This window comes from Diabrotica undecimpunctata, chromosome 10 (genome assembly GCF_040954645.1).
Source record: "Diabrotica undecimpunctata isolate CICGRU chromosome 10, icDiaUnde3, whole genome shotgun sequence".
NCBI lineage: Eukaryota > Metazoa > Arthropoda > Insecta > Coleoptera > Chrysomelidae > Diabrotica > Diabrotica undecimpunctata.
In genome coordinates this window covers 34,651,507-34,677,468 of record NC_092812.1, presented here as the reverse complement: position 1 = coordinate 34,677,468, position 25,962 = coordinate 34,651,507, and the positions used below count along the sequence as shown (strand labels likewise).

The 25,962-nt window shown below is 32.5% G+C and overlaps 1 protein-coding gene across 2 annotated transcripts in view; it reads left to right on the top strand.

Annotated features, from left to right (window-relative positions):
- The window catches only part of Asap (ArfGAP domain of ASAP), a 104,851-nt gene extending 82,843 nt beyond the window's left edge, over positions 1-22,008 (top strand). The window contains exons 11-15 of one of the 2 annotated variants that reach the window (XM_072546548.1): positions 462-581; positions 773-827; positions 5,168-5,359; positions 6,280-6,473; positions 11,154-22,008. In XM_072546548.1, the coding sequence (XP_072402649.1) occupies positions 462-581; positions 773-827; positions 5,168-5,359; positions 6,280-6,473; positions 11,154-11,462 (870 nt within the window). In that variant the 3' untranslated portion in view covers positions 11,463-22,008. Of the gene's footprint in view, positions 1-461; positions 582-772; positions 954-5,167; positions 5,360-6,279; positions 6,474-11,153 lie in introns of both variants that reach the window. The other variant, XM_072546547.1, reaches the window with a different exon arrangement.
- Positions 22,009-25,962: the final 3,954 nt, after the last annotated feature.

The following is a 25,962-nucleotide window of genomic DNA, read 5'->3' as shown; positions in this document are numbered from 1 at the left end:
GATGACCTCTTAAGTGAGTCGAGACTTCTTAATAATATATTTTAGAATCATCCAAGACGAACCGAATTGTTCCTCTTGGATGATTCTTCTTCTTTCTGCATGTTATAGTCATTAGGCTATAGATGATTTTTTCCAGGATTTTTCCAATTGTTTCTAGTAGTGATATTGGTCTGTAGCTTTCCGGTCTTCTTCCATTTTTCCTTGGTTTTAGTAGTGGAATTATCTTGGCGTGTTTCCAGTTACGGAAGCGATTTGGAAGGGGCCGGGATTGTGACCCTTTTATACAGTTGTGACGAAAAAAGGCTTATTTTTAACTAACTTGATTGGCCTAATAAAGCAACATTTTGATTTAAAATACTTTATAAAGTACTTTATAGTGTTTTATTTCCATTAAATCTAGTAGATAACAATTTTTCTGTTTTGCCATCCTTCTGTATCTAAATGTCTCTGTAATTTTTTAGTTACAAAACGCTGCTAATCGATTGAAAAATTATTTTGATAATATTAATATCGATTGGAACTTGCTACATGATGATGGATCCACGGATTTCTCTGACGATGAAACTATCATCGAAGACAGAGTAAGTAAAATCTGGTTTTTCTAGAATTAGATCGGTTTTCCGGACTTACAGGCCATGATTTATAATTATTTGTACCTGATGTTTCGTAAGAGGAAGAAATAATACCAAACCAGGACCTATAAACCCGGAAAACATTGCATTATTACAAAACCCTCATCGCTCCTTGTGCTATCTTTGTGTTTTTTTTTCAGAACGGATCTCCAACTCCTGAGAAGAAGAATCGTTCAAGGCCGCCGAGTTATACAGGTGGGGACTCTCCTATTATTTTACGTTCTCGCTCATCAACTTGCGATAGTTTACAACTAGGATCTAGTTTTAATCTTATTAACAGACAAATGCCTCATCCCTCTTCCACACAGTCAAAAAAACCAGGTAAAACATTGAGTGGCTTGAATGTTTTCGTAAAAACTTCTACAAACTTAAATAAATTGTTTACAAAGTTCGAAATATGTATATAAAGCATCCATAAAATAACTTCAAACTAAAACTCCGAATTTTTCTTATGTTGAAAACCATTAGTGTGCAGCTATCTATGTACTGCAATTTTTTTTAATATTAGGTAGCTGTGTGGTCTTTATTTATCCTTTAATTACGATTTTTTTCTTCTTCTCAGTTTCCTAATTGTGTAGTGCTGACTTAAGCCTTTTAGACCCATAACTGGACTTAGCACTTTTCTCTCTCAGGTCGAATTTTGCTTCATCTAGCAATGATTTTCTTTATATTTTGACTAAAGTGTTGTGAAGTTCTGATAATTCTCAGTTTCGTTTTTGTTTTGTCACCCTGTATGTACTATTTGACCCCTTTCCAATGTTTTAAATAACGATTTATTCTTTTATATCCAAATTGGTACACTTTTCTCTATCAGGTCCATTTTTTCTACATCTAGAAATGCTTTTCTTTAAATTTTAACAAAATGTTGTCAAGTTCTGATACTTCTCAGTTTGGTTTTTGTTTACTTACCGTATAGCAATGATTTTCATTACAATTTTTATTGGCGTTAAGCTACTGTTCTAATGTTTTATGAAACTGGGAGATTTTTGATTTAAGTATGTTTACTTTCTAGTAAACATACCACTGACTCAAAGTTCCATTTGAAAACTATTTTTTCTTGATGATTTTTGTGAGTATTATTATAGTTGTGTTAAACTATATGGAGTTAGTGTTGAAGAGCCTTTCTACAAGAAGGTAAGGGACGGGGCATTTTGTTTTTATCATGTTGGTGGTGGCTTCTTTGGGATAAGTAGTTAGAATATTACATACTTGCTTATTAGCAACATTTTCATTAATTCGTTCAAACCATTTCTCATCGTATTTAGAATGGCTGCTAAGGTAATTTTTTTCGTTTAAATCGATGGTGATTGCTTTTGCGAACAATATCTACAGACTTCCAAGTGCATAGATAGAGGAAGGGCTCGAACAGAAAATATAAAAATAGACAATCAACTCAGGAAAATGACTGAACAATATTGTTGATAAAAATTAACCAAGTAGGTACTAATGAATCCACAGAAGAGGTAATCAACACGAAAGTTTCAAAAAAAGGAACTAATAACAATAATAGGTTCGACAGTACCAAACAATTAATTGATTGATTGAAAAGATTGAGAAAAGAAGTGCCAAAACAACTCAGAACAGCTGCAAGTGTAATAATGAATGTATAATAATAACCTTAAACTGTATCACTTCATAATTCCCTACATTCGCTACAATTTCGACAATACGGCAACAGTGCTAAAATGTCAACGTCCAAATTTAATAAAAATTTACTCACTTTTGCCAGTCTAGAAGGAAAACCAATGCCCTGCAAAGAAAATACTGGAACTAAAAACAGTTTTTAAAGTAAATGATATTTGTATGATTAATTTGGCAACACTGTGCTCACTTACAATCATCTGACTGGCAGCTGTCACGTGGTATATATTTACAGTCCATCTAATTTACTTACCGTTGCACGTCATTATCATTGACAGAGATCGAAGTTGACATAGTTGCCAAAGTATAAAAAAATCCTGAATCCATTTTAAATCAAATAGGTCACATAATTATTGCAAAAGTGGATTATACAACCAAACAAATTAATGTTTAATGTAAATAAATAGAAACAAAACAAGAGTTAAAAAATAATCTTGTTAAAAACAATTTGAGCCGCTTGTATGCGTCGTATAAAGATGTAAAATGGAATACTTAAACAAAAACAACACTTTTTTTCATTACTTATTAACATTAGTCAACACCGCAACTGTCAAATAAGTGTTACCAATTTATTCCAAAATATCACCGTCGTTCGATTACAGTTACAGTGTGTTCCGAACAAATGTTCTTCATAAAATCGCTTTATAATGCATTTATACAAATTAAATGAAAAATATTATTGTGTATTTCTTTAAGTTAATATTAATAGAAATCTTTAAATATTATTTCTACGCGTCTATAATAAAATATGTCTAGTGGCTGTAATGGCAGTGTACTCGGCAGAGTGATTCTAAAAAAGAACACACCTACCGCCTAAATATTTTGTGTTGGTATCATGTGACCTCACGGGCGATGACGCGGATGACGTGCAACGGTATGTAAATTAGATGAAGTATATGTTGGTTTGAATCGAACATAAAAATTTACCAATATTGTCGTTAAATTTTATAAGTGAAGAGGGTGTTGTAAGAAGAAGGATATGGTATTTTCCTACTTGAGTTATTAATTAATTATATAACAAATTAAGTTGCCTCATACATATAACTTTAATATAAAATTTTAAGTGTGATGCATGCCCTTCTACTTTTATAAGCTGTCAAGGATATAATTATATTTTCTATTTCAGTTGTATCAAAATATTATTTAATAGATTTTCGATTGTTGATAATTAATAGATATTTTTGTATTCTTGACAATTAATAAATTTTTGCATGCTTAATCTTGCATACTGTTTATCTAATATTGTTATTTTTACTTATATACTTATAGCAACTTTGTAATACGCTTTTCCCATAGTCGACACACCGGGTCTGCTCTGAAAATGCATACCTTATACAGTGCGTTTATAAAATCCATTCCCCTCAATAATTTTTTAACTATAAAACCGCGTATACTGCTTTTATTATATCTGAGTGACTACTAAGTATGAACTACTCCCAATAGTCTGGCAGTGTCGAGTTTTTATGGAAATCACTGGAACAAGCCTTTCGAATTTCACACATTTTGACAGAATTAACTTTTTTTTTATTGACATCTGTCAAAAATATGACAATCATTCGCAATAGTGTACAAGTCAATGTAATTTCTAATTTCTCATATTTCGATAGAATTCATTTCTTTTTTTGTTGACGTCATCGACATTTTTATTGAATAATAATATATGGCAAACCTCCTGCTTATATTTGAACGAAGGATCCTGAGAAGAATATTCGGTGGTATCTGTGAAAATGGTGTTTGGAGAAGGAGGTACAACTACGAGATATATCACAGATATAAACATATATTTGGTGGTAAAGGACGTAGTATCCCTTATAAAAATAGGAAGACTAAGATGGGCAGGACATCTGGCAAGATCACGGCGGAACAACCCTCCTAGAAGAATCCTTATGTCACATCCTGTGGGAAGTAGAAGTAGGGGTAGGCCAAAACTCAGATGGAGGGATGGTGTAGATGAGGATGGTAGAAAAATAGGCGCAGCAAACTGGCAACAGTTGGCAATGGATAGAACTGACTGGCGTAATAGACTTGGGAAGGTCGAGGCTCTTTTATAGGGCTGTAGCACCAATTGTGATGAATATATGGCAAGTGATAAATCATCAGAAAACTCTTGTATCACTTAATATGTTCAGATATTTAGATGATTATGTCGCAAAGTTTCAAAATGGCGACCATTCCATAATGAATGGCGACAGTGTAAAATCTTAAACTGCTACCCTCAATAGTGTGGCAGTTTTCATCTTTTATGAAAATCATTGATAGAATTTCCCACATACTGATTAAATTAATTTTCTGCTACCATTGAATATGGCATCGGAGGTATTTATTACCATATAATCCTATTTAAAATGGTTTCCGTCCTCCATTTTGAACAATTAATTCACTAAAACAGTCTGAATCTATACCAGATTCTGTTTTAATATGTTGGTGAGGCTCTGCTGGAGCTTTTAAGAAAGTTTCTTAAGCTTTTTATGTAGGACACCTTTAGTTCAGTTATATTTTTCACAATGTCTCAAGAATCCACAGTTCCACTGCATCTTTAAAGGTTTTTACAAGGATTACAAGACTACCTAGACACTTGTATGCCTAATCTCTTGGTTGCCTTAATGACATTCTTGCATGAAAGCACTGATTAATGAAAAACTTCAGCCTGGAGTACAGTCTACAAGGAAACAACTCGTGGTTTTTACAGCACGGTGGATCTATATCTTCTATACCATGGATCCATCATACCATTATGATTTTTTTCCAAATATTTGCTCTTCCTCTCATTGAAATTTATTAAAGAAGTTTCAAAGTCATGGCTCTAGTCATCAAAAAATAACAATTTAAGTAGCATGCATCACTGTAATGTTAGTGAAACATTCTTGGTTTCTATTTTTCATGATTTTTAATAGCTATGGCCCATTTGAAGAAACGGACAGCACCTCTGCCTCCTCCTAACTGTTCCATTCAGTACGGAACGCTACCAAGTAGCCACAGTAGGACACCTTCTGATCCCATCGCTGCTGGCTACCACACCCTAAGTCATACCCACAAGCGATCACCAAGTAGTGATAGCAGTTCCGGTAGATCTGTGATACCCATAGGTAAGTTCATGCTGAAATACTTAACAGAGCCAAACAAAAATTATAATTTTAATTTTTAATCTAAACAAACAACATATTCTTCAATATTAACAAAACTCACCTTTATCCTACTTGCTAATAGTTTCAGTATTTAACCTCAAACATCTCTGAGTTTACCACAATAGGGATGTTGACTATTTTTGGCAAAATATGTTCAATATTATTTTTTAATACAACTTTATAGTTTAAAAATTATGTATTTTATATTTCGTTTAAAATTTCGCGCCAAAACACGCATACTTCTCGTGTGACCGCAATGACATCACAAGTGTTGTACGGTACATTATTGTACAAGTACTACAAGTGAAACTCCTGAAGTTATTTATTTGTTTCCACGTTCAAAAATAATGGGAAGATATTGTTGTTCAAACATTAATTACTATTAATTTAATTAAAAATATTTGCGGCCATTTTTTGACTGGCAACCTATTATTATCAATGTATTCTCTTAATTTTAAATGTATGTAACAATGTGAGTTTGATAACTAACTAACGTCAGTATCACTCTGTTTTCATGAAGTAAAAACTTCATTATTTAATTACTACTATATATTTAATTGGCAAACGTGCGAGAGAAAGTAAAAGATGAGATAAAGCTTCTTCCTACCTATAAGTTAAAATACAGGTGCAAAATTATCCTCTTGAGGATCCAAAAAAAAATAAAAATGGTCGTTGGTATATTATGTAACTATAATTGCCAGCTAGACACTGGGTTGCAGTTCATTTCAGTCTTCACAAGTCTGCCTGATGAAACGTAAATCTGGAAATACGTGTAAAAGAATAGTGAGACTCGAATTGAATAAGAATGCAACCGTTTATATATTCACTTTGCTTTATTTCAAATGCTGTTTACATCTTTTCAATTTTATTTTTTATTCTAGGAACCAAACTAGTCATGACAGATAAGAATTCTGATAAATTCGGCGTACGAAGGCCACAGAACCCTCCTCCGCCTGCGCCCAATCCCTCTTCCAGTAGACTCTCCAACGGTAGGTCTACTGAGAGTATATCGTCGATGGTTTCAGATGTCGATGTTTCTGGAATGATCCATAATCCCGTGCCACCACCTAGAAGGGTAAGTAATCATTTCTGTTAAATATTGTCTTGAGTTAACAGAATTGATACATGTTGTAATAAAAGAATAATTGGAAATAATGCATATTAGAACAATATGAACATCTAACACGACAGTCCAGATTTTAATAAACCTATTCCATTTTATGCATTTGTTCCATGTTTTTTTGTCTTCATGGTTTATTCTAGGTGATTTTTTGCTTATATATTATTTGAAGACCGAAAAGCTCAATGTAATTTTTGTCTCTGAGAGTTTGAAGAGTTCCGGTATTGGGGAAAGTGTATCACTGTTGAGATGTCCACAGCATTCAGCCATTACTGCTCTGGTGGATGGTGAATCGTGCCACGTTCTTGCCATTACTTCCTGCAGTCGCTCTTGATAATGCCGTTTTTCACTATTTACAATCCCATGTGAACCCTTGATAATGACATTCCCCACTATTCACAACCCGGTGCATAGGAATTGTAAATGGTAAGCCAGGAGAAAACAGAACTTGTTAAGGACAAGTTCTATCAGCAATCAGGAATATCTATACTAAAAACCACTTCACCCCTCATTATTGCCTGTAAGTTGGGAAAAATTGGATCAAAAATAAGGATAGATGTGGATCTGAACCACCAATAAATAGGAATAAAACACTATCTGTGAATAACTAGAGTCGAACTCCACAGTCACAAACGGGTTAGTTCGGAATTAGAAAGTCAGATGTCAAGAGTCAGTCAGTATGCTGTAGATGTCCACCGCCACAAGTATCTGAAGCACACCAGCAAGGCGTGGTTTGAATTGCAATTTGCAATAATTGTTCCTCCAAAATTAAGTGAATCATTAATTGGATACAATAAAGTTAATGAGATATTAATATACATATTTGAAATTGCCATGATCTACAGCTGTTTTACTTATTACTTAGGTATACGCTCAGATCTCAGTTACACAAGATGGAGATGTCGACAGATTCTATGTACATCTAGAAGAACACATTAACTGCATTGTAAATCAAGATTTAGTCGTCACCTTGGGAGATTTTAATGCCAAAGTATGAAAATCTGATAAAAGTACTGCGAACGATAATGGAAATTTTAGACTGGGACAAAGTCACGAAAAGGGAGACTGTCTTTTAGATTTCTGCATGCAATACAATTTAACCATTATCAATACTCTCTGTAAACACCATCCACGAAGAATATACACAATGCGCAGCTCAGATGGTCGAGTTACTAATCAAATTTTTTTTTTATTTTAATTAGACCAAAATGATAGTGGATATGCAACACAACAATGATCCACATATACCCAAAATTGAATCATTGATCACAAACACAGGGACACTCCAGGAGGAGATAAAACTCCCATGGCCAAAATATGGGAAGACACGAATATTTCAAAAACTCTAAAAATGAGATAGATGAACTCTTTAATATTTTTTCTGCTGACATATGGTTGCGAATTTTGGACACTAAGGCAATCAAAGTGGAGAACGATAGACGGATAGGATAGACCAAGTTTCTGTATATCTAGTATCTAGTTCTTTCAACTTTGTGTTTCCTTTTCTTATTACCCAAAACGATCTTTTTATTTAGTTTCCTGTATCTCTCAATTCAAGTTATATTTGTCAAAAGTTTAAAAATCTACCACTTACGTAATATTTTAAAAAAATACCATATTAACTGAAATAATATCCTAAACAATGCTTATGTTGAAATACACCCGTAGTGAAATTAAAACGAGTTTCTTTTAAAAACCTAAAGATATGTGTCATATTTTTCACCCTTCATTACAGTTTTATCACTCACCTCCATCAAATTCTAATTTTAAATTATCATCTTTTTTGTATCTTGTGCCTGTATGGTTTGCAGAAACGCAAGTGTCATGTGGAAAGTCTTACTGAAGATAATGATGTTTCTAGTCTGGTAAAATGCTTTTTGTATCACTGGGGTTTAACACCTTTATTAATTTTCTAGCTTTGTGTGTGTTTTTTTGATTGTTCTATCCTTTTTCCTTACTAATATAACTAAAGGAATGATACTTTTTTCTTTTTTTTTTGTTTCCATTTTGTTACCGCTCTCTTCTAAAGATAGCAAACTTATTTTTTTATCACAATAGAACCATTTTTTATATATATTTAAATGTATAAAAACTATACCCTCAATATAAAATTAAATGCAAAATTATGACTACAAGAAGTCTTCTAAAGTAAACAGTCAACAGAATGAATTTAAAAAATATAACGAAATATAAATAAATAAATAAAATTTTTCCTCCCAAAACTTCTTTTTGATTCTGCTTAATTTGCAAAGTGCATGTTCAGTCTTCGGTAGCTTCTAAGCAGTTGAACAGCTGCCATTCTATCAATATCATTCTATTTTTGTTTTTAATGTTTTCTTCCAATGTTTTTCCTTCTTTCCTCAGCATATAAAGTTTTGCTGGTGATAAAAATGCACACACAATTTCTTTCATAAAAATGTTCTCCCTTTGCTTACATTTTTTCTTTCTATACAAAGTGTTGGCTATTTTAATATCTGCTTCTTCTATTATTTCATTTGTTCTACTTGTGGCCTTGTTTCTGCAGTGTACGCCATAATGATCTGAGCCAAAGCATATCTTAAAGTAGAGAGAAAGAAGTTTTGAGAGTATTTCATTGTTATCCTATGTTGACTTATTTAGTATCGAATCTATTTCATTACATTTTCTATTCCTATATTCATTTTTAAACTTGATGTTCGTTAATGAAATAATATAAATTTAAACATTGGACACAAACTATACAAATAAATGCTACAGTTAAATGGCATCTAACTGAAGGAGACTAGATATCTTCAGAGTAATTTAAGAGCGTTTTTAATAATTTTATATTAAGGGTATGGATTTCATCACTTTAAATACAGTTTATTTGTCATTCAACAAGATTTCAGTGTCGTATGCATTTCAAAATATAGCGTTACTTTCAGTTTTTTGCAGATCAATCTTTAGTTTCAGCTTTAGCGATTTTTTAAGTTTAAAATGTACTTCTCTTTAAACAACTTTATTCAAATCTTATGTTTAATTATAGTTTTAGTTTTGACAAGCTTTTAATGTTAGCTCAGTTGTATGTACAACTATTACCTGATAATTCCTTGATAGTTGCTCCTGCAAAGTCACTAAAGTGATTTCCAATGTAATAATACTTCGGCTCGTTCGATTTTTATTAGTAATTAGACATAAAATATATTCAAAAATGGAATCGCTCTCTCATGTGCTTACTACAACCTTATCCTGCATTTATCCACTTAATTATTTGTTGTTACTAATATCTCAAGTTTATTAAACCATTTTGTTCTTCGACCTGGACGTCTTCTTCTGAATATTTTTCCCCGGTACAAATTCTACTTTTCCACATGTCTAACTTTGTCAAACGCCTTCAAGAAATCTACAAATCATAAAAAATATCTTCATTCTGCCCTTACTCTTTGTATTTTACTTCTTATTTACTGTTTACTATTTCTTATTTCTCAAATTGTCTTCGTTCTTCCATAAGATCGAATAGTTCATTAGTCATTCACTTTTATTTTTTGGTTGGGCGGTTTTCTTTTTAAACACCTACTTTATTTTCTTCCTGTTCTCATGCACTTGTTCTGTCAAGTTTCCCCCATTTATTCTTTGAATTTTTTTTGTACTTTGTTACTAATCTTAACCATTAATTTTTGTCACAGAAATTCTAAACCGTCTATCATTTAATTATAATACCCATTCCAGAATTCTCTAAACCCTATTCAGCTTTTACAGGTCTAGTGGATGGGTACCATATGTATTTGAAATCACTTAGGAGTTTTCAAAATATAAATATATTATATTAGGAATATAAATATTCCTAACATCGCTCTAAATGGTTTGATTAAGCTTGGGTATACAGTTTAGACATCTTTTCTCGTTAGAGGTCGCTAAATGCATACTTTGGTAATTACTTTTTTTATAATGGCCATATAGCAAGTCTTTCTGATGATGGGTAGACCTTGAAACACATGTAACAGAATGAGAAGTGACACGGATTAAATCCAAATGCAACCGTCTATAAATATTTATCTTCAAAAAGTGTTTGCCGTCTGTCATCTAGTCCCTCGCCATCATCGAAGATATGGTTGACCTTTTTTAAGTTTTATGCCACAGTCCAGTAAGGAAGATGTTCTGTGCTGATTTTCTGAATCTATAATATCCTATCCTCTCCTCTCTAAGACCTCTCAGGGCTCCTGTAATTCTAAGGCAAGACTTTGCACGTTTCTTAATTTGAGAAATGAACTTTTTTCTTCACTTTTGGCCACCATATCACTGATGCATACAAACCAACATACATTATTGTTGGTTTGTCTGGTTTTAAACCCACATTTTTCCATGAGTGCGTCTAGGTATCATTAAAGCAGTGACCTTCCCTTGGTTATCCGTTCTATCGGCTTATTTCAAGTAAGCCTCGTGAGTCTGGTGTTACCCCAAAAACTTCAGTCACCAGATTTAGATTTGTTCTATTCAATACCTAATCACTCTAAATTCCTAGTTATGTAAGAAATAGGTAGTAAAAAGTACGAACTATATAACAAGTTACTAAAGAGATTTACATTGGGATTCTACGATCAAATCATTTCATTTTCATTTTTATTAGTTTTAATACCGAATATTTTTGTATGTAATAACATAGTGATTAATTTCTAGGCATCTGATTCTCCACCGCATAGAATTTCATCTAGTCCAATATCAACCAGTTCCTTGTGCTCGCCGAGGTCTATTCCCAGCGGGAGACTGTCGTACGCTTCAAATGGCAACACTGGACTCCGAAGATGCAAAGCTTTGTACGACTGCGCAGCTGATAATGATGACGAACTGTCATTCCAGGAAGGGGAAATAATTATAGTCATCAATGAGCACACAGACGATGATAACTGGATGGAAGGAATGGTGGAAAATGAACCAGATAGAACAGGAATGTTTCCTATCAGCTTCGTACACATGCTGCCCGATTAATATATAATCAGTGTAATAATGTATTAAATATATTCTTGATGTAAATGGTCTATAGCGAGGAGAATATCCTATATTCTGATAAATGGATCGTCTTTTTGAAAAGTTTTCCCCAGAATGTTGAAAAGGGAAAATTGATTGGATACGCGATGTGCGAAGACACCAAGCGACGTTGCCAGACCAACTTACCTCGCAACAAGCGTTGTTTAATACACATCAACTTGACGTTTCCAAAATAAGACAGAAGTTGACATTCAGTTCTCACAAGACATCCAATTGTCAGAGCTTTTTCAGCTGTATTTTATTCGTAGTCATGTAGAATTTGGCTGACTTGTGCCAAATAATGAATTACAGGGCGATTATTTTACGATTTATTTATTAATCAGCTTCGTATTCAACACGTCTGTTGCTAAATATTTATTTAACTGGCGATTGAGATATGTAAATGTAAACAGTTTATTAAGTACTTTCTTTTCTGCCAAAAGTCTAATATTTAAGGCGAATCTACCAATTATTACGTTTATTTTGATGATTATATTTCTACTTAGGAAATTTTGAGAAAGATTTCCAAAGTGGAAATTCAAACTTCGAAATCAACGTATCTTTAATTGAAATTGTGATTAATTCCCATCAAATATGGTAGATAACATTGTTGATGCCACAGAGTCTTATATATTTTGATGTTTCCTATATAAATTTGATATTTATCTACAATTTGTGGATTTTATATCAAATTTGAAACTTTCTAAGAATGTACCCCCAATTACACCGCAATTTATCTTCCTGTTTAGTTCTGACTCTTATTTAATATCATGGAAGTGTATCTTCCTCCAATAATATATAGAATACTTATTACTGGAAGTAAATATGTGTAAACAACATATTTCTTTGCTTAATAACAAATAATAACAGTTTTTTCCTTATTTTCACGTGTAAAGGAAAATGATACCAAATTAAATGTATGGATTTTCTCTGCAGATTATGGTTCCTATACCTATATTATTTCTGCGCAATTTTTAATGCTATGTTGCAAATTTTGCAATATTAGAAACCTGATTTTCAAACATTCCACAATGTACATAATGTCTATTTTGCGTTTGAAATAATCGCCCTGTAGAGTAATTTGTAAGTAGAGCATATTGTGAGCTGTGATTAATGTTAGAATAATTTCCGAACTAATGATGTCTTAAATCGTATTCTAAGTATAAAAATATTTCAGCAAAGTGTATTTGTAAAGAAGGGAAAGGGAGAACAAATTGTCAGCGAGTTTTGAAATTTTTAGTTAGTATAGCAACACTCAAAGTTCGCTTGGCTTCTTGTTTTTAATCTTTTTTGTCTGCATTTGGAAACGTCCAAAGTCATTTCCGCCCATCATAGATTATATATTTCCTTTATATTATTGTCCTAATGTAGTTCGGCTGTCCTTTAAATTACCTGTGGTACACAATACGCATCCAAAGTTTCAAAACCTATTGAAGAATCAGTGTTTATCAGTATTAACTCAAAATAAAAGTGCTAAACATTTGGTATTTTCAACACGGCAGTTATTTTTGATTAATTAACAGAACGATTTATTTGCACAGTATTATTATAGCTGAATCATTTATTTTAAGATTTTTTACAATATTGATGAGTTTATTTAAACATTTTTCCTAAACCACTTAAATTCAGCTTATTTCCTTATTTTATTGCTATCTTCTATAGCAGTTTTTGTAACTCAGTTTTTTATTATATTTTGAAATTTTAATTTTAAATATTTTATTTTAAATTTTAAAATAAAATATTTAAAAATGGTGTTGTCAGTATTTTTCTGCGCTTCTGGAACTGCTTTATTTAAAAGAGATTCCTCTGCATGATTTAGATCACTTATCAAAATTCTTCACAAATGTTTCAGGTCTTTTATGCTATTTAGATTCGATGGTAGGTCATTTAGACAGTTCTGTAGTCTCTTTTCTTGTTTTACCAGTACATTTTCGTCATTTTAAGCACCAGAAATTTACACAATCCTGTTTGTAGTCTTCTTTCTTGTTGGACCAATATATTTTCTTCATGTTAAGCTGCTGGGGCTACTTTTGTAAAGATCTGTTTTATTTAGATCACTTGGTCATATTTTCCTCAATTGTTTAATATCTTGTATGTTATTTAAGCTCGATACTAGGGCATTTGGACAATCCTGTAGTCTTCTTTCTTGTTGTGCCAGTATATTTTCTTCATGTTAAGCTGCTGGGGCTACTTTTTTAAAGATCTGTTTTATATAGATCACTTGGTCATGTATTCCTCAATCGTTTAATATCTTGTATCTTATTTAAGCTCGATACTAGGGCATTTGGACAATCCTGTAGTCTTGTTTCTTCTTGGACAAGTACATTTTCTTCATTTGAAGCCCCTGGAACTACGTTTTTAAAAAGAGTTTCCTCTAATTTAGATTATTAAATGGCTGATCTGTAACAATTCAATTCTGTCAAATTGTATGAATAATCTGAGATACCGCACAGAAACAGTATTATTGAAGAAATTTTGTAGAGACTTTGGTGCATATTGTTTATCACAACCTTTGTGCTAGCGTGTCTTCATTAAATTATAGCAACATTATAAAAAAGAAATAGAAGAATGTTATATCGATGTCTGGAATATGAATGTACCCTAAATACTTATGAATTTTTAATATTAAAAGTACGCATTTTAAATTTTAAAAAAATGTGTAAGCAGTTTACCAATGATACCAAGAATTATGTAAATGTATTTAATTTTTAATTTTATTTGTATATAATTGTATATTTCTTTCAGTGTAATTTATTTAATGTGTAGTGGAGAAGTAAAAACGATTTCAAAAAGGTCTTGAAATTATTTTAAAACTGTAAATTGTGATTTAGAAGGTCTTTTACATCTGCTTTATGTTGTGCTGATTGTGGAGTTAAAATCTGCTCCTCTGCTCCTGATTTCCTCTCAATATATCCCTACGTATGTTTTGTAATCTTGTAAGCAGGCGTACTATACCAGAAATTTTAAATTGAGGTAATAATCATATTTCTATTGCAATATAATGATTTAAATGTTTAGGATTACAATATCGTTAGATATAGAGATAATATTTAGAGATTTTAAATTGTATAAAAGAAAAACTTAACTTTAGAATCAGCACACAGAAAGACTATTTCTGGTCATTGTATTGTGGTACAAGTCGAACCTGTAAGGAAGGTTTGGGAATGCAGGTCAGGCTAAACTCAATATGATAGAAAAACAGACATTTTTGAGTGTGATTTTTGAATATTTTCCACTATATCCTGATTAATATATTGATTACCATACGCCATACATTTCAGATGCGGGGTGTCCTACAGAGTTACAGAGACAGCGGAGTTAATTCACCCTGTGAATGTTAATTTTCTTTAGCATACATTTAGTCTGCCATAATTATGTGTTGTAATTAATTTTATATGATGTACATATTGATTTTCTAAATTATTGAGTCTGAAATCTATACTTTTTTCTAAATCGTTGTCAACCCTCGTACAGGGTAGGGTGTAGCACCTTTTAATTTTTCTTGATAGTTTCATTGTGACAGCAGGTGTGTGTAATTGTATATTTTTGTAGAAATTCATTTCGTGTGTTTATGCTATAGAAAAACCAAAGAAATCTATACATGTATAAATAGAGATATTTGCCAGTGTACATACTGTTTTTTATTCTATGAGCTATTTTTGAAAATAGTTAGAAATCATTGAATATTTTTTTAACATCCCTTGTTTCATTTTTGAATTCTATTGTGAAGAGGTCAATTTTAAATCAAGTTATTTTGACAGTTAACATTGTCCAAATTAAGGAATGACGATTGTAGGCGTAGATTTTTATAGAACAAAGTGATATTTAAGCGTGTATCTAAAAGAATATTGTTTTTGGTCTTATTAAAGACATTTGAGGTTATGTCCATGTCTATAACGTGACCATTTACGTATAAAAGGCACCTTCGGTGTCGATTTTAAGCACTAGAGTATACAAAACAATCATAAATTGTTATAATTGACTTAAAATGAAGATACTTAATAGGTGAATATTGTTCAGTAAAATTTTGAGCCAGAAATTGGCGCCAAAATTCTTGTTTTTGTTTGTAAAATCCAGATTTCATTTCAAAGTTTAAGCAGGATATGTGTCATTTTTTAGCATTCTAGACGGTAATAGTACCTTAATCTACTTTTTTGCGATCTATTATTTTCATAAGGATAATTAAGGAATTCCATGGAAGAACCAAGTTTTTGTTAATAAAAAATGTATTCTGTGGTTGATCTCTTAGTGTAAGTTCAGTAAGACTGTTTTTTAGCTTCCCTATTCATAGGGATGTTCACGTAACTTTTTAAACTGCTGCAACAGTAAGTTTCCACTAAGGTGATTACCAAAGTGACATTTGACAATTGTACGAGTGACAACTGTCAACGCTAAATAGTTAAGACGTATACAAAGATTTAACGAAAAGTTTGTAAGTCAACACAGAAGTATACAAATTAACACAATCTATTAGAAATTGGGTATAAAATACTTTAACGTTACAAATTGTTTTCTTTGTACTAGGTGGCTTGAGTACTAGGCTTGAAATATGTAAGTGATCTCAACAGAAATGAACGCTTCCCAAAAGACAGTTCTGTTAGTTTGGAAAATATATCGATAGCAGAATGGACTTGATTAACTATTAAATTTAATGAGAATAAGCCAAAATTTTAATTTAAAACGCATTTTCAATTAAAATATTTATTCCCATTCAATATAATAGATAATATATCAATAGTACAAGAAAAAAAGTCTCAGAACCATATTTATAAGGATTGGAAGGAGCCATTACTTAGTTACTAAATTTAATGACACACGTTACGTAAAAATACTCAACGTTTTTTGTCAAACGTCAAATGTCACATATGTCATGTTTTATGCCAAATGTCAAATATAAATTAATTTAGATTAAAAAATGGCGAATTACTGCGTTGATTAGAGGATAATAGTTGAACTATGACAGTCAGTAATGTAGATTGCTTCGGCGTAATGTGTGACGTCAACATATATCTTTCTCATTCTTACTTATCCAAAAGGTACTTCTCTCTCTAATACATTGATTTCCCTATTCTGGTAGTGACCCAATACGTAGGCAGGTAATACAAGTATGGGAAAGTAGACATTTTCGATTACTTTAAAGCTATTATCACTTGAAAAATAAACTGTCAGGACTGTGGCATTTTGAAAATTGAATGTGGAAAAGAAGGAAAATGCGAAAATATAATGATTTTCCCTTGTATCGGAAGTAAAAAGACCTAGACGCATTTTGAATGTACGCGCGTTGAAGAATGCTTACAGACAATAGCGAGATGAGCGAAGAAGGTCTGGTCAGCCTTGGAGAAGGTCATTTGACTAGATGGAACAAGATCTGGTGCCCAAGCCTGTCCGTTTTGTATTTGAATCCTCCCGAATACTATTTAACAAACCCATAAATAAATATTTACCATATCTTCTATTGTTCATACCTCACCAGCGAAATCAAATTTTCTAGCAGCTTTCCATAAATTTTTTAAGCACTTTTGGTAGCACCATCATCATGAATGGTGTTACAACACCATTTATATAGATATATTTCCAACATATTAAGATATATTTTCTTCAAATTAAACTCTTTACTGGACGTTTAGGCTTCCATATTGGTAATGGTTTTCAAAAAACGTATGTCGAAGTCGATACATGAAGTAAAAAGTGTATTTTCTTTATGTTTATGATTTTCAAACGGTTGTTGGAGGCCCACCAGGCAGATTATCTGATTTTTTCTTTATTTCATCATTGATAATAATTATCTCAATGGGAAGATTGGTTTTCGGTGGTTTTGTTGTAGTTTTAATCAATGTAATAGTATCAATGGAACATTGTAAATTAATTTTAACACTTTTTTTAATATGAAAAGTACCTATGTCTAGCAACATACTATACACTGTCCCAACTCTTTTGAATACGTATATTGTTTTGTAAAGAAATTTTTATCGGTTTTATATCAAGTAGATTATCTAATAAATTGTGCGAGATTTCATGTTTTTAAATATCTCAATTATAATTTGATTTGAAAGTGACCTCTGAGAGAATATTTTATAGAAATTATAGTTACTTGAACATGTTGTAGTAGTGCAGGTGGTTGTTTTAAAACGTGATCCTGTTTCTGGAAATTATCGGCTGTTCTTAACCCCAACTGACGCGACGGTTGGATATTATTAAAATATCGTGTTATTTTTACACCTACTTATTTATTTGATAAGTACCTAATTAATTCTAGTAAGTGAATTTAGGAAATCTTTTGTGACTAGTAGTTTTCACTAATATACCAAAGCTTGATATTTTCTTAACCATGTGAATTTTCGGATTTTTTGTATTGGCATTTAAAGTTAAAATTAAACTACACAGATGTTAACAGTTAAGCTGTACTAACAGGAGCCAAATAAACGTTTTTATCATTAAATCTATTTTATTTACTTGCTAAATGGGTGGGTGTTTGAGAATCCCTAGTAACAACCATGGCACACAAATGGATTAGCTCTCATTTTAAAAATAATCACTTATGTGCTCAATTCTGGATGGATAATAAAAATTTAACTCAAATTGTACAATTATAGTTATAATTAATGGATTTCTGTATGTTGATCACTTCTTCATCGCCTATAGGTGCAGCAGTATTCTATTCTTCTTGACCTGTATTATGGTATTTTGTTTCTATTACTTCCACTTTGCCAAACTATGTCAGTTGTTTGATGTCATCCATCTTTCATGCCTTCAGTTTTATTGGTTTTACTAATTCAGTACATTTCTTTAGTATATTTTTCAGATATATCTTAAGGATTATTGAGGGAGAGACAAGACTCTTGTATGAGACTTTATTTATTCCTAACATTCGTATTATATGCACGTGTAATGCGTTTGCTTTATTTTGGTGGCTTCCACAATAATAACTACACTTTGAAATGATTATTTAATGCCCTATTATTTCTAGATTGGTTAAGGCTACAATGCGTAAAGTTGTTTGCAAAGTCGAAATACATGGCGAACATTTTTAATAAATCATCTCAAATGTTGGCATATGCAGATGATGTTGGCCTAGTTGCCCGCACAACACACAAGCTAGAAGAAATGTATACCACCTTGTCAAACGCCTCAAAAAATATGGGCCTGCAAGTAAATGAGGAGAAAACTAAGATAATGGCATCAACACCACACAATAAAAGCCAGAAACATCGGCCACCAATTCACGGTTGATAACTCTACCTTTGAAGTGGTGGACTAATTCACATACTTAGGCTCCCTGATCACCAAGGAGAACGTCATGACGGAAGAAATCAAGCGAAGAATAATCCTAGCAAAAAAATGCTATTTTGGACTGAGTAGACATATGGGAAGCAGAAACTTAAGCCAAAAAACAAAAATAACCATATACAAAACCCTTATATAACCAGTGTTGACATATGGTTCGGAGACATGTACCATTTCCAAGGCAGATGAAAATCTCCTGCTTATATTCGAACGAAAGATCCTGAGAAGAATATTCGGTGGCATCTGTGAAAATGGTGTTTGGAGAAGGAGGTACAACTACGAGATATATCACAGATATAAACATATATTTGGTGGTAAAGACGTAGTATCCTTTATAAAAATAGGAAGACTAAGATGGGAAGGACATCTGGCAAGATCACAGCAGAACAACCCTCCTAGAAGAATTCTTATGTCACAACCTGTGGGAAGTAGGAGTAGGCCAAAACTCAAATGGAGGGATGGTGTAGATGAGGATTGTAGACAAATAAACGCAGCAAACTGCCAACAGTTGGCAATGGATAGAAATGACTGGCGTAATAGACTTGGTAAGGTCGGGGCTCTTTTATAGAGCTGTAGCACCAATGATGATGATTATTTCTCTCAACATTTTTCAAACTTCTCTAGTCCCAGAAACACTTTCTTGATGGTTCTTTACTCCCTGCTTTCTGTACATGACCTTAAATTGCTCTTGATTGATTTCAGTAACCAAGTCTGGTTTTCCATACAGAAGCTACAGTTCCTAATTTCTCTTGGTGCTTGATGCTCGAAAATCCAAGTGCTTTCACTTGGTTGCTTGACATGAGGATGAATTGGGTTTTTTGTCTGAAAACTCTCAATCCTGCCTCACGGGCATTGCGTTCCAGAGCTCTATAGAACTCTTACAAATATAGTATTGATCTTGCAAATTTTCTTATGCATAAGCTAAGTTACTAACAGAGTTCCACCCGGGTTATCTGGTAAACTTATGATTCATGCAAGAGCCGATTTGAATATCTCAGTACATAGTACATCTCCTTTCCTTAAACTCGTTGTTATTTCTATATGTCACTTCGACACTACTGACTTAATTTTAATTTCTAACTTAATTTTCTAATTAAGTTTTGATCAGTTGATTGCTTCCTTATCACTTTCTGGAGTTCTGGATATTCTGAAGTTCCTGTAGCTGGCTGTATACCATGTATCACAAACAATTTATTAAAATTCTTTATAAAAGGTATATAATTAAAAAACCCAATCGGGCTATATCAAAACAACAAAACGTTCTCGGAATCCATATTTCATCATCAGTGTCTAGTCATCACTTTTTCTCAGGACCAGCAACTTCATGTAGACTCTTACGTTGCCATGTTATCAAATCCACTGGTAATTCTAACATCTTAACATATAAGATCTAATAATGGAAAATAAATTGAAACCAATAACTTTTAACGGGTTTTTACCCAGATATTTAGTGGCTCAATACATGGACACCTAGACACTGATGATGGAATATGGATTCCGAAAACGTTTTGTTGTTTTGATATAGCCCGATTGGGTTTTTTTAATTATATACCTTTTATAAAGGATTTTAATAAATTTATATAAATACGTTACCTATTGTATATCCTGCTCCCTGTTTTGTTTCTTGTTGTGACCCCTATAAGTCTGACTTTCTTCATAACATTTACATTTTCTCCATACTTTTTTATGCTTTCCTTGTGTTTATTTTATTTTCTTCAATTTGGTTTCTGTGTTTTGTACTGTTATAAATGTTCTCAAACTGTTTTATTGTGAACTGGTTTTATTAAGACCAGTATTTAATTAATATTAAGTGAGTAGTGGGGATGTCCCAACTGACGCATATTTTTGACGTCTCGGCTTCTATATTGGAAGTTGAAATACCGATTTGAAAGCGGAAAGGTCAAATAAAGACTTGTTTTGTTAATTTTTTTGCTTGGCTTAGCCGGGTGGAATATTCCAGATCTTATATTTGTGCAATTTGAGTACCTTATAGAAGCCCACCAAACAGATAAACTGGTTTTACGAATTCGACTTCATTTGCTAAATATCTCAATAGGAAATTATAGCTTTGGTGGATCTTTTGCAAGGAAAATTTTGTTGCTCATTAGGTATTTCAATTTTGTTACCGATAATCTTGTGAATACTTTAAAGAATATGCTCAGCCATGTTATTCCCCTTGCATCTCTTTTAAGTATGCTCTAGTTGAAAAAGTTGTGAAAAATTCAGGAAAAAATCTACGTTACCGATCTCGAATTTTTCAAGCTGTTATTCCCAATATCTCGGAAATTTGTATGAGTACGAGAAGAATGAAAAGGAGTAAAATTGTTTGCAATTAAATTTACCATAAGAATTGCTAGTACAATTAGTAAAGAAGAGTAAAGATAACTATAAAAATTTACTAACAAGTTATTTTTTGACAGATACAGACTTTCACTGTATTCTATTTATAGAGTTTTGTTAAATTGTACCTATTTTCATAATTATTTTCAAGCATGTCTATCTAAAAACGTAACCTAGGCGAGCGGTTTATCCTTATTAGCAGAGCATAAACAAATTAATTTTTTTGCAGTTCTACCGCACAGAAGCTTTTTTATTCGATTTTATATTTTTTTCCGAAACGCTTCGAGTAACAGTAAAGTAAAAAACAATTTCCCGAAACGCTTCGAGTAAATTTTTTTTGGGCGTTAAGGCGTAAAGTTATTTGTTAATAAAAATCTCCGGTCCACTTGGAAAAATAAATGTGAACTTGAAAAAATATATAGAATTGAATAAAAAAGGTTTGGTGTAGTAGAAATGCAAAAAAAATAGTCCGCTCACCCATACTGATGACTTTTAATTCATGAATACATGGTGGTAAGAAATAATACCACTGTAGCTAAGGTAAAAATACTAAGGAAAATTGGAATTTTAACAACTGTCAAGTAATTAATTTTTGTTAAATCATCTGGGGAATAAAACTTACAATCCGCTACTGCTAAAATCTTTTTGAAGGTGTATTAGGACCATAGGATTATTTTTGAAACAGAGCAAGTATAGTAACTACCATGTTTGTTGACTTTGGGAGGGTTAAATATTGTTTGTTTTTCAGTACAGTCCACAAACATGCTACTGACTAAATATGGCTTTTGATGTACGTAATTTTCTGTATTTATAGTCAGTTTATTGTAGATATTGTCAAGTATTGAAACAATTTTATTAAATACTCAATAAATTTGATTTTTCAGTTACTTGTTTTATTTTTTTTTTCCACATAGTACACCCTGACTTTTTTTCACGACCTTCTTTAAGTTCTCCATTTTTTCTTCAACCAAATATGGTTCTTTGGACGAAGAAAAACTTATCAGAAGTGTCAGTGCAAAGTTGCATGTCAAAAAGTAGACTACCAAGCTGCAGAATACAGACAGTAAAAAGAACGTCACATAGTAGGAAAGACGTTTCAAATAGGATTGGACTGGACATAGTAAAGCATGCATATCATAGGTTGTTGGCTCGAATCCCGCATAAGGAAGACTTTTTTTATTTAATAATTGTTATTAATTTGAAAAATAATTTGGATTCTTCTTCTTAGAGTGACGTCTCCCTACGGAGGTTGGCAATCATAATGGCTATTTTTATTTTTGAATTTGCTGCTCTAAACAAATTAATCGATCTGCATTGATACCAATCACGTAGATTCTTCAACCATGAATTCTACCTTCGGCCAACAGATCTTCTTCCTTGAATCTTTCCCTGTATTATGAGTCTCAAAATTTCATATTTTGGTCTCCCCATCACGTGGCCTAGGTATTCCAGTTTTCTGGTTTGGATAGTGGTGATTAGTTCTGTTTCTTTACCAACCCTCTCCAGTACTTCTTTATTTGTAATTCTATCAGTCCATGAATTTTTAATTCTCTGCAGTATAACCAGAGTTCGAAAGCCTCTATTCTTTTTAAATTGCATTTTTCTAATGTCAAAGTCTCAGCTCCATATAATAATATTGAAAATATATAACAGAGAATGGTACGTAGTCTGATCTCCAAATTTAGATTTTTGCACGTTAGGAGTGGCTTCATTCGTATAAATGCTGATCTGGCAATCTCTATTCGCCTGTTTATTTCTGCAGCATGATCATTGGTTTCATTAATCAAAGTTCCCAAACACTGATATTTTTCTACTTGTTCTATCACGTTACCATTGATTGTCAACAAGTGATGTATATTTTGCGGTCTTTTTGTAATTAGTATGTAAATACTTCGTTTTTTTAGCGTTTATAGTAATTCCCATCTCAGCACTAATCATACTTAAGCTTTTGATAAGATGTTGTAGATCTTCTATACTCGTTGCCATGATCACAGTGTTGTCTGCATATCGTAAGTTGTTAATTAATTTTCCGTTAACGGTAACTCCCGTTTTGATATTATTGAGCGTGTTTTGGAAAATTTCTTCAGAATATAAGTTAAACAAAAGTGGCGATAAAACACATCCCTGTCTCACTCCTCTACAGATCTTCATTTCTTCTGAGTGTTGCCCATCAATTTGAACTATGGTACTTTGGTTCCAATAAATTCTCAATAAAATGTTTGCAGATTTGAAGATTTTACTGTCAATGCACTTGTTCATAAGTAATGATATTAGTTTTTCATGTCTTACTTTATCGAAAGCTTTTTCGTAGTCAACAAAGCACAAGTGTAGATCAACGTTTACATCTCGACATCGCTGAATCAATATGTTGATGGCAAATAGTCCTTCTCGAGTACCCATTCCATTTCGGAACCCGAACTGCGTCTCGCTAATATCCTCCTCTAGCCTTTCGTATATTCTTTTATGTATTACTTTCAGCAGTACTTTTAAAGTATGACTCATGAGGCTCAGTGTTCGATAATCAGAGCACTCTTTTGCTGCTTGTTTTTTAGGGATGGTTATAAATGCTGACTTCAGCCACTCTTGTGGTATTATTCTCGTATCGTACACCGTGTTGAATAAATCTGCCAATACTTCCAAGTTATTCTCTTCCACTAGTTTTAACAGTTCTACTGGCATTTCATCTAATCCAGCTGCCTTATCGCCTTTAGAGTTTTTGATAGCATATTTGATTTCGTCTATCGTGATCTTCTGTCTCTCTAAAGGATTTAATTCTTGTATTTTCTGCATTTCACCTCTTTTGGATTAAAAATGGCTAATTATGGACAGTGACGCCATCTTGCAGATTAGAGCTTTTTACAAACTGCTTTTTTATGTCCAGTATGGTCATTCTTGTTCTTTTCTTCGATTTTTGCGTCCCTGCCCATATTTGATTTTCCGAAAATCAAATTTGTTGTCGTGTCCATAGAAATGAGTCACAACTGTCTATTTGATTCTATTTCGTATTCGGATAACAGAAATGTGAAGATATAGTTCGGTTTGCTTTTACTGCTAACATCTTCTATATTTCTTTTACACTTTTGCCAAGCATACGTTGTTTAGTTCTGATAGCCCAGCGTGCATTAAACTTAATTAAACTACATTAACCCCAGACAAAAGTTATTTATACAACTACAATTATACAAAGGACCAAACATATAACAGTAGTATTTATTATACTAGATTCTTATCACTTCTGATCTTAATAAAATTTATGACATAGTTTTTATTGCATATTGCAAATATTTTGTGAGGCCGGCAACACTGTGTCGGTCAACGAAAATTGTCGGTCTTCCTTGCGTTACCAACTTGTTACAGTTTTCTTCTTTGCTTGCTACAGTTTTCTTCTTTGCTAGTTTGGCATCTAGAATTGTACAATTCTCATGCGTTTCTGTTATCCTGATACGAAACTTTGTAGATAGGATAGAAGTTGATGTTGAATGAAAAAGTGGTGAAAATGTGTGGTAATCGTGTAAATATAGTAGTAGTACATTGCACTAATAAAATTTATACCTCAAAAATATATTTTAGTCTTCTTTCTTCTTTCCAACGTTCCCCTTCCACACCGCATACTTTGTGGGATCTCATCCTCTTCAGGTAACTGATTGATTATCTATGCTGTTAAGATCCTGGACGTCTGTTTCTGTTTTTTATTTTTCTGGTAGTTATCAGTGGGCAAATCTGAAACAAACACATTATATAGTATCTGTCAATAGTATCTATCTATAGAACTGCTTGCATCCTGGACATCTTTTTGTCAGCTGAAACCTGAAAAGTTCTATTAGTCAAATGTATCGCATATGTTACCTAAGTTATCAGGCAGCCTAGCTCTTTTTATCTTGCAGATTAGGGTTTTTTTCTAACTGTGTTTTATGTCCAGTATGGTCATTCCTGTTCTTTTCTTCGATTTTTGCGTCCCTGGCCAGTCTTGCTAGTTGTAGTCCACAATATCTTCCTTTTCAAAAACTGAATCTTCTATAAATCTTCTTCTTTCTACATATTTGTATTGTGTTCTGTAGATGATCCTTTAAAATATATTATAAGTGATTCCAGTAGTGATATTGGCCTCTAACTTTCTGGCCTTCTTCCGTCACTCTTTGGTTTTAGTAGAGGAATAATTTTGCATGCTTCCAGTTGTTCGAAAAAATGCGTATTCTAGGCAAAATCTGTATATGCAGAATAGTTGCACTATTATTTTCTTTGGTAGTTCATTGAGTGCAATATTGAAGATATCTTACATTTCTGGTGCTCTATTTTTTTATTCTTATTCTTCTTATTTTTGCCACTTCTGGTGGACTTGGTTGTCTCCTTCCTCTACTATGAATTCGTTCCTGTTCTTTATCCTTTCGTAGTTGTTGCTTACCATTTCTACGGTTTGTCCGTCTTAAATGTGTGTTCTGTAGATTTTCTTGATATTGCGCCCACTTTTGCTTGGGTTTCCAAGTTTATGTCTTCGTTGTCGATTGTTTGTGGCATTTTTTGTTTCACTCTTATCTTGGATTTTAGTAATTTCTGTACTTTGCTGCTGTTATCTGACTTGTCCTTGTTTCTTTTAATAGTTCATCTCCGTAGATTTTGTATTCGATCCTTGTTGTCCTTTGGTATGCTCTTCTAGTTCGTTTTGTTTCTTTTATGATTTCTTTTAGTTCTTCTGGAATTATAATACCTCTGTTGTTCGTATTTTCTTCTGGGATGTTATTTTCCATTGCAATTTGAATTCTTCTTGTAAGTTTTTTATTTGAATTCTCTTTTTATCTCAATTTCCTTAAGCTGTCTTCTGTAGCTTCTTTCCATTTCC